We start from the raw sequence: 10,126 nt of genomic DNA on the forward strand, positions 1-10,126 counted from the left end.
AAAAAAATTTGATATTTTATTAAAAATATAAATCATTAAGAAAATATTCTTAAGAAGTTTTAAATATTATCTTATGGTTCCAAATATTTATACAGAACATTTGAGTAACAATTAATTATAACATTTTATTTGTAATAAAAACAACAAAAATCAAAAAGAAATAAGCATTAAAAGCTGTAATATATTTTTTTATTTACATTGGATGAAGGTTTTGATGCATAATTTTTGTTGATTCCCAAATATAAAATTCGCATAACAATAATTCAATTTACCGGTTATTTTTTATCAGACATATTTTTAAATCCAACAGCAGTCTCAGTGCCCATTGCTTTTTGTATTGCCACATAAATTGTCTCTTCATTGTTGAACTTGTCCATTATATCCTTTTTTAAATCACCTTCTAACTTCAAATCTTGTCTAGTATTACCTTTATCATCCATTAATTCCATATATCCTTCATCATCAATATTTACAAGTTGTAACTCTTGTCTTAACACATTGGGTACATCCATATTATGAGTTGAAGGGCAAATATCCTCATATTTTTTACCAGAAAAAATATCTATTCCTACTAAATGTACTTTAGCATGCCCATGTTTACCAGTTTTTGATGTTGACATCTCAACTATTTTGCATGGACGACCTTTTAGTACTACCAATCCATTTTTCCTTAAAGCTGAGCATTGCATTGGAAACGTCTCTGAAGCTCCAGAAGAAACCTGCTCGAATTCCTCATCTGCCATCTTAACAATATGATAATTATATATATATATATATATAATTAAATAAAACTATTTGAATACTTACATTTTCTAATTATGCAAAATGTTGGACGTAAAAAAGAAAAGCGCTATTTACCGGATACAAGCAACACGCGGATACAAATAATAAACAAATTAAATTGGATTTATTTATTCATTTTTAGACAATTATTTCTAACGTAGAAGAAAAAGAAATTATAATAAACAATACTTGTGAAAAAATTATATTTTTTAATAATTATTTATTGTAGATTATATAAATTTTTTATCATATACAAATATACTAGATGAAATAATTATAATCTGAATTAAAAGTTTGGCAGGTCCAAAAGAATCTTGATAAGTATAATATTCTTTTCAAAGTGTTAAATTTAGTAATAATCTTACTATTTAAATGATACAATATAATACTTTCATCCTCTGTTAAATAGAAGTGTCTTCGTATAATATAGTATATATTATTATTTTAGAAATATACATTATATTTTGAAAAAACTATTAGTTCTGAAATTCAATATTATATATGATATATTATGACAAACAGCGTCTACATGAGCGGGAGAGATAGGAACCGTAACCTTTGCCTTATTGTTTTGAATAATCTTAAGGCTTGGGGTCCAAATGATCCACAGGTATCTGAAACTACCGGAACAAACAAAACATTATTAAGGTTGTTATATTTGTTTGTTTTTGTGTTTTCGGCTTTCGTGATAGAGTTGGAAGAAAAAGATCTGGCAAAACAATCCACGCAAGTATAATCCCAGGCGAGAGATAGACCTTGGTTTCAAGGGACTAGCATCATATCATCTCATCTGGTTTGATTGTCGGGGCTGAGGCCGGATGGTTCCAGGGTGGAGGAAATATTTGAGGATTTCAAGGTTCTGTTGATAATTGAATTGATAGCATGGTCTGAACAATTATTCTGATTTTAATTTTCTCATTATATTATGCATACAAAATAAACTGGCATAATTAAAACAATACAAGACATTTCTAAAAATAAATAATTTTTTTAATACAAAATCTATTTATTACAATATAAAATATTTTCGATTGCTAATGCGTCTAAAGAATTACAAGTGATAAAAAAGATTAATAATTCATACATATGTCTCAATTGATAATAGTTTTGAAAAACCACATAATGCAATAATATAATTCTTAGCAACTTACATTGACAAAATGTTATCAAACTAATATAACTCTCTATTACCATTTTACACATTTATAGAAGACTAATAAGGAAAAATTTATAGGCCTAAACCAAATCAACAATTCTTGAAGAAGAGAGTATAAACGACCAATCCAAATAATAAAAATATTAAGTGATTAGAGCTTCCTTTTAGATGACATGATGGTAGCTAGATAAGTAATCGATAAAAGATTATCGTCCATTTTAAATGATATATAATATATAAACCACTACACAGTTGACCATTATTGTTTATCTATAATATACAATCATATGTTCTCAGCCGTTGTAGTAATAATCTTAAATTACATAGCAACACAAATAATAGATGCTGGTTAATTTGCAGTAATAGCCATGACACTCACGGTGTGACCTAGTATCAGAATATATTGGATAAATTGATAAAATAAAAACACTAAAAATTTTGGAAGAAATAATTTTGCAAATATATTGAAGCCTTGAGTTATTTACACGGCAAGGATGCCATATTAAATGAAACATTTTTGAACTATAAAATAAGGACTAGAATGATATGATGAAACAATTAAGAATTTATATATTGTCGCACCACCTCTAGTTAGTATATTATATCTTAAAATATAAGTATTTTGTAAAAATATCAAAAATAATTTGTATTAAAAATTTAACTCATACCTGATTTTGAAAAAGAAAAAAAATAGCCCTAACGTAAAAAAGAAAAGAAATCAAATTTATTACCTATTGTAGGATGAATAATTATGTGTTTAATTTTTAACACTGTTTATAACTAAATAGATGGCGTTAAATACTTGAAAGCAAATTAGTACTATATTTATTTTATTAGTAAAATTCATCATAATATTAGCCAGTGGCGTAGCTACGGGGGTGTTTTTCGGGTTTGGACCCCTCCCAGAGCAAAAATTTTTTTTAGATTATACGTTCAAAAGATTAAAAGTGATTTTATATGAATTATATTTTTCTGGTTTTGATGTTTGTGGAAGGATATTATATTAATATTGAAATTATTCTGGATAGTATTATTATAAAGTCATTGAGAATAATCTACTAAATTATAATAACATATTATTGATGCATTTAAAAAATATATTTATTATATATTATCGAAGATATGGTTATGATTTGTAAGATAAACCCGGCCGAAGGCCGGGCAAAAGGGCCGAAGGCCCTTTAAAGGGGTCTGGGGGCGAAGCCCCCAGCTTTTATATGTATGGACCCCCTCTAAGGAAAATTCCTAGCTACGCCACTGATATTAGCTGTAATATTATATAACTGTCAAATACGTCTCTAAAAGTGGCATTTTATCTAGTATTTTATAATCAACTGTATATAAGAGAGGATTATAAATTATATGTCTACTTACTTACTTTTTATTATACTTATTTGGACCTTGAATAATTTTAGGATAGGTATGATAATAAAATTTATAAATAAATATACAGTTGATTAGTCATTTTGAACTCTGCTAATTACAATATTAAATTTTTTAGTTTTCAATTAATAAATAATTATATTTATTTAATTAGGGTTATATAATAATTTAAATAATAATAGTCAATTAAGCGTCAACTGTTAATGCTAAATTAATATTTAGTGAGTGATATTGATATTTAATTTTTAACACAAAATTTGATTGCTCGCTGACATAGTGAAAATATAATTTATATGTATTAATTTAATCTAATATTTAAAATAATAGTATTCGTTTAATAAATATTTAAAATAATAGTATTCGTTTAATAAATATTTAGCTAGTCTTATTAATTTTTAAATAATAAAATTAAATCTATATTTTACTTAATAGAATTATAAAAGAAATCTTACAGGTGGCAATCTAAAAAAAAATTTTTTGCTTCAGAGGGCTATTCAAATTTTCAAGGGGGCTTGAGCCCCTGCGCGCCCTCTCCTAGCGACGCCACTGTATACGATATGTTCAAGTTTCCAAAAAGATCTAATGTCCTCAAAAATATTCTGGCAAAGGAAGAATTTGTCAATAATCATCATAAACTTGTGAAAATGTGCCCTACAAGATGGATCCTACGACATGAATCGGTTGCAGTTTTTCTTGAATTAGTTGACCCGATAATTGTTGCATAGGAGGAAATATGTGGATGGACAGATACATCAGTGGTGGCAGAAGCCAATGGAATCTTGAAAGCGATTCAAGATCCTGAGATTTTATTGGCCATTAATTGCATTAACACTCTCTTCTGCCACACAATATTATTATGCAGAGCCTTGCAAAGAGTGAATCAAGATATGGTTCAGGCATTTATCTTAGCTGAAGATGCATATAATGCTATTTTACAGATAAGAAAAAATGCTCATTGTGAATTTAGAACGATTTTTAACAAAGTTCAAAAAAAAGTGCAATCTTATAATATGATAATAAGCTGAATAATATTTCCTTACAATCAGTTGAGGAGTATTACAAAATTATTATTTTTATACCATTTATGGACACTTTTTTAATTCAGATTAAAGAACGTTTATTAAACCATAAACTTTTGCTAAGTAACTTTCAAATATTGTTATCCTCTAATCCATCTGTGAACATTTCGGATGACATTAGAAATAAAATTCAGTATTTATATAATTTTTATTTGCAAGATATGGTAGGTAAAGAAAAAATTATATAAAAAAAAGGTGTAGAAAACGCTAACAATATAAAGCAAAAAAAAGGCCAAGATCCAAAATAAAAAAATATAACTTACTGAAAATACAAAATAACCCGAAACATCAATAATACTAAATTTGTAGACTATTAAATTGTCACTTTTTATTTCAGAGAAAAAACTAATGATAAAAAAAACATGGTTTTATCAATTTTCATATAAAAAATTAATAATATATAAAAATCACTATATATCAAAAACGATAAAAAAATCTTATTTTAAATGATTGACATTTTAAATATTTAAAAAAAATAGTACAATTTATGACATGCCACCCCTTTATGGGCCAATGGCATGTACATTAAAAAAATATAACTGCATACTATTACTAATTTTCCGATGTATCATGTAAAATTAAGCGATATATATAATTAGAATCGTGAATATCGCGGACTTTGTGGGAGTCATAACGGTAGCAGTAATTGATTCTCCCACAAATCCATGGCATCATGATGTTGTAACAACGTCGAGGATGCTGATGTGCAAGGAGCGGTCTCATGAAGAGTGGTCATCGCTCTCTGGAGAATGTCCTCCGCCGATGGGGTTGATGCGAGACTGGATCGACTACTGAACGTTCCTATTAACCCTCCTCTGTTGGCCGACGGAGCCCGGTGAACGGTAGGAAGCGACAGTTGAACCTGCGTTGGTTCGCACGGCCTTCGTTTATTATTTCTTGCGGATCTGCCCGTAGAATTGGTATTTATCGAAGCTAGGGGTTGGCGAGTATCTCTACTTATAACGTGACACTGGCTGCGGATATGCCCGTCGCTGTTACAGTTGTAGCATCTTCGCTTCCTAGGTCCTACGGACGTCATCGCATTTTCTTGAGATACAGGGGACTGGATGGTCATACCGGTATTTTTTGGTATGAGCGTCACTGAGGTAACAGGAGCCGAAATCTATTAACTGACTGTTAGTATGCATGGTGACGATCTTTTGCTGTTGATGAATATTCTCAAGAAAGTTGTACGCCAGTTAAGAAAATTGATTAATACACCAAAAGATTCTATAAATATAAATTATTTCTCTTTTTTTTTTTAAATGTGAAGGGGAGAAAAAAAACTTTTTGGGAATTAAAAATATAAAAAAAACTTTTATGAATATATATGGAAAAATTTTCATATATATCGTGTGTATTTGCATAAAAAAAAACTTATGGTATAGTGCAAACTTAATGAGGCGCATACATGTTTATAAACTTTTCTTATTTCCCACATGTGCCTCAAATATCTCTATGTTATTATCACCAATATCCCTTGGTGTGAGCGTCAAGTAAAACCAAATAAAACAAAAGTATTTGTAAAAAAAATCTAACTCAATCAAGTGAATCCCCCAACCGTCTTCTTTTCTTCTCTAATATAACGGCCATTTCAACAAAAAAAAAACTTTAAGAATATTAATTTAAGAAAAAAAATTTTTCTTTACTCTTTTTTTTTTTAAATAAAAACTATCATTTACCCGCAACTGGCCAGACAAAAAAAATTTTCGAAACAAAAATTTATCCACCAACCTTTATTAATACCATAAAAATCTTCCTATTCATTAAAACAGCCATCTGGTTACAAAAACAGATTACTCACGACAAACAATTTTTAATATCATTAAGCAAAGCAAACACAACTTTTCATTTTTTTATAAAATAGTTATAACAAAAAAATTCTATTGATCCAAACAAAAACCTTTCGACTTAGTCTGAAAACAAAAACCCTTTAATACCATGAAAAACTTTTTATTTATTTATTCAAGTAAAGATAAAAACAAAATTTCTATTCATTTAAAAAAATGACTTATTGTCCCTATCATCTTGCAGTTAAGGACATTCCTTAACGAACAAAAAGACAAACCTTTCCAATATCATTAAAATGGCGAAAAACTTTTTAATAAACCCGTCTGAATTGAACTATAAATTGGATCGAAACTAATCATAACAACTTGTATATATTGAACAATATTAAAAAAATATGATCCAATATACGCAACCCTGACCCGATATGAACCGTTTAATCAGTACTTTTAAAATAAATTAGTACAAAAATCGAGTCTATCTTCTCATATTAATTACCCTTCTTATTTTATCCCAATTTTACATGATCGTGATGACGGATCACAGTAACCCCGGTTATTAACAAAATTTCACTTAATTTCGAACCCCGGTTTAATAATACCCGACCTCTTTCCCATTTTTTTTCCGATTGTCAAACAATCTGGTCCAAACCTTCTGGCCCACTGAAAACTTTACCCCTAGTTTTACTTCCACTGAGGTAATAATCTTCCTCTTTGGTTTTAAGAAATCTAAAGGACCCCGTGTTCGCCTACTTAAAAATAACCAGGCGTAACCCCCTCTCGATTGTGAGAATTGAGGTAATATAATTGAGACATGTAAGCCTCATCTTTATGGGTTCCGGCCTTTTTAATCCAATTTTTAACAATGGCTACCATCCTCTCAGCTTGTCCATTAGAGCTGGGATGATATGGTGGAGCCAGAATGTGTTTTGTCTGTGACTCAACACAAAACTGTTTAAAATCCTCACGACGAAGGCGGGACCCCCATCAGACACTATCGTGTCGGGAAAACCGAACCGAGCATATAATTCTCTTAATTTTTTAACAACAATTTTTGTGGTATATCCATGTACTTCTGCATATTCTATCCACTTAGAATACGAGTCTACCACTAAAAAATATGTTTTTTTATCAAGATCAAAGAAATCAATGTGGATACGTTCCCAAGGTTTCTTTGATTTAGGCCAAATTTGCTCTACTTCTTTACGGAGCATAGGGGCACAGGCATTACAAGGAACGCATTTCCTGGTAATCCGTTCAATATCCTTGCCCATACCAGGCCACCATACATATTCCTGAGCCCAAGATTTTATCTTGTCTCGATTTTGATGTCCGGCATGCAATAAATTCATAATTTTAATCCGAAATTTATAAGGAATTACGGCCCTGTTTCCCCTCATAATACAATTATCAACAATAGACAATTCTTTTTGTTTTTTTTTAGGAATCATATTTGTTTTTCCAAGGTTTTTCTCCTGTTAAACTCAATTTTACTTGACCTATATCTTTGTCGTTCACAGTATTTGTTTTCAAATCCTCCCAATTAGTAGGACCCCCTTTTATAAGACAGAGTACGCACTAAGGCCTCCTCTCTATCAATACTTATCCTATCACTTGTTTCCGGATCTGCACAGCCAGAACCTAACCTAGACAAAATATCAGGCAAATGATTCTCTTTGCCTCGACGATACCTAACCTCCACGTTAAAACTGCCCACTAATAATAACCAACGCTGCATCCGGGGAGATAACATTAACTCCCTATTATCCTTTCGGAATAAGTGTATTAACGGTTTGTGATCGGTAAAAATTCCAAATTTTTTACCAATCAAATATTCACGGCATTTTGTCAAACCAAAAATCCCGGCCAATGCCTCCTGTTCAATCACAGAATATCTCGTTTCTATATCCCGAAAAACTCGCGAGAAAAAAAGGATGGGTCTTTCCACACCATCAATTAAATATAAAGGCTCCTCCAACACCTTTGTTAGAGGCATCAACAGCTAATATGATTTCTAAATCATTGTTGAAACATACTAAAATTGGCTCTTCCCCAATCTTTCCTTTTAAAATTTCAAACGCTTCTTGTTGTTCCACTTTCCAATCGAAATAACACCCTTTTTTAATAACTCATATAACGGGGCAGCTACCTTCGCAAAATCCTCGATAAAACGATGATAGTAATTTACCATACCCAGAAAGGACTGCATCTCAGCCTTACTATTGGGCTGCTTCAAATTTAATATATTCTTCAAATTTTTTTTAATGGCTTCACCTCAATCCCATTTATTTGATGGCCTAAATATTCTACCTCCATTACGCCCAAAATGCTTTTCTCCTTACTGGCTCTCAAGCCTTTACCATGAATTATCTTAAAAACTTCCTCCAAACGTTGGTTATGCTGTTCAGGCGTCATCCCTGTAATTAGCACATCATCCATATAATAAAATACCCCCTCTAGTCCTTGGAAAACTGACGCCATGGTACGCTGAATAGGGGCCGACACACTCAACCCAAATGGTAATCTGCAAAAAGCGAACAACCCTTTAGGAGTCGTGATCATCGATAATTTACGAATTTCCTCCCTCAACGGTAATTGTAGATAGGCTGACGAAAAATCCACCTTTGTAAAATATTTTGCTCCCTTCAACTGAGCCAAAATTTCCTCAATTCGAGGCAACGGATATTTAACCTCTGCTACCCATCGATTAACGGTTACTCTGAAATCAGCACAGAGCCTCAATTTACCATTTGATTTCTTAACCGGTACCAACGGGGTTGCCCATACACTATATTCAACTGGAACAATAATGCCATCTTTAACCCATTGATCCAATTCTTCGTCAATTTCCTTTTTCTATTCAAAAGGAACTCGTCGACACGCTAGAAAAATAGGGGAATATCCCTCCCTTAATTTTACATCCACTTGATAATCATTAAGACATCCTAACTTGTCTTCGAAAATTATTTCATATTTCTTCATTAAAAGAGATATATTTTCACGCATTTTATGTGATTCATGAATACCAATAGCAACCATTGGGTTTTCATCAATGCTAATATTGTTTTCAACCATTAATTCCGTGGAATTTACATACCTATCAGAATTAAGGGTTGAATTATCTTGTTTTACGGTTAAATCCGTCCCTTCTATTGCATGTATATTTTTTCGAGCATTATTAGCAATATTTTTGTTTTTTCTCATTTAGGGCCGAACCCTTATGTATGGCAAAAATATTCCAATAATTACTGAAAGGACCTAACTGAACAATCCAATCCCACCCCATGATGGTCACATCTTTCTTTACTGCCCATAAATCTAGGAAAAATGTGGTATCATGGAGAATTACTCCCAACTTAGTTTTTCCCAAAACTATTATTTCAGACCCATCAAATTGTCTGACACACATAGATTCTTTTTCAAGTTTACCCCCAGGCCAATACTTATAATAATTTCTTCTAGACATTATGGAAATGCTAGCCCCTGTGTCGAGCAACATGTCGATATCCCGCGAATCAACTCTTATAGTAACTCTTGGACAAGGACAAGGTTCGACTAATCTCTCAGTCATTAAAATCTCATATGTTTTAATTGACTGATCAATATTAATCTCATTTGAAACATCAGTTTCATGAGAATTCCCATTTGAACATAAATTCAACTCGGAATTTAGTGGTTCCTTCAATATTCAAAAAATTTTTTGCAATATAACTGGGATATTTTTCCCATCTGAAAGTATTAACATCCCTCTTATCGGAATATTTAACAATACCCTTAGGATATTTCTCCCATTTAATATTATTAGAATATTCATTATTTTTATTTTTATCATCAGGATAAAAAAAATTTCTGTTAAAACCACGGCTTTTACGAGAATCATATCTCATTTCCGCATGGTTATTTACTTTATTATTATTTTTACCTCCCAATCTCCTACT

The 10,126-nt window shown here is 31.1% G+C and overlaps 1 protein-coding gene across 1 annotated transcript; it reads right to left on the reverse strand.

Moving 5' to 3' along the window:
* Nucleotides 1–111: 111 nt before the first annotated feature.
* Nucleotides 112–925, reverse strand: LOC135922510 (eukaryotic translation initiation factor 5A-1-like). Its single transcript, XM_065456873.1, has 2 exons — nucleotides 808–925; nucleotides 112–743 (listed from the first exon to the last, which is right to left on the reverse strand). Exon 2 carries the CDS (start codon nucleotides 741–743, stop codon nucleotides 276–278), a length of 468 nt encoding a protein of 155 aa, XP_065312945.1. The 5' UTR covers nucleotides 808–925; the 3' UTR covers nucleotides 112–275.
* Nucleotides 926–10,126: the final 9,201 nt, after the last annotated feature.

The sequence above is a fragment of the Gordionus sp. m RMFG-2023 genome, chromosome 1, assembly GCF_954871325.1.
Source record: "Gordionus sp. m RMFG-2023 chromosome 1, tfGorSpeb1-WG-v2, whole genome shotgun sequence".
Lineage (NCBI taxonomy): Eukaryota > Metazoa > Nematomorpha > Gordioida > Chordodea > Parachordodidae > Gordionus > Gordionus sp. m RMFG-2023.

Excerpts from the sequence above, each read along its gene's own strand:
- LOC135922510 (XM_065456873.1), bottom strand. The coding sequence starts at position 743 with ATGGCAGATGAGGAATTCGAGCAGGTTTCTTCTGGAGCTTCAGAGACG.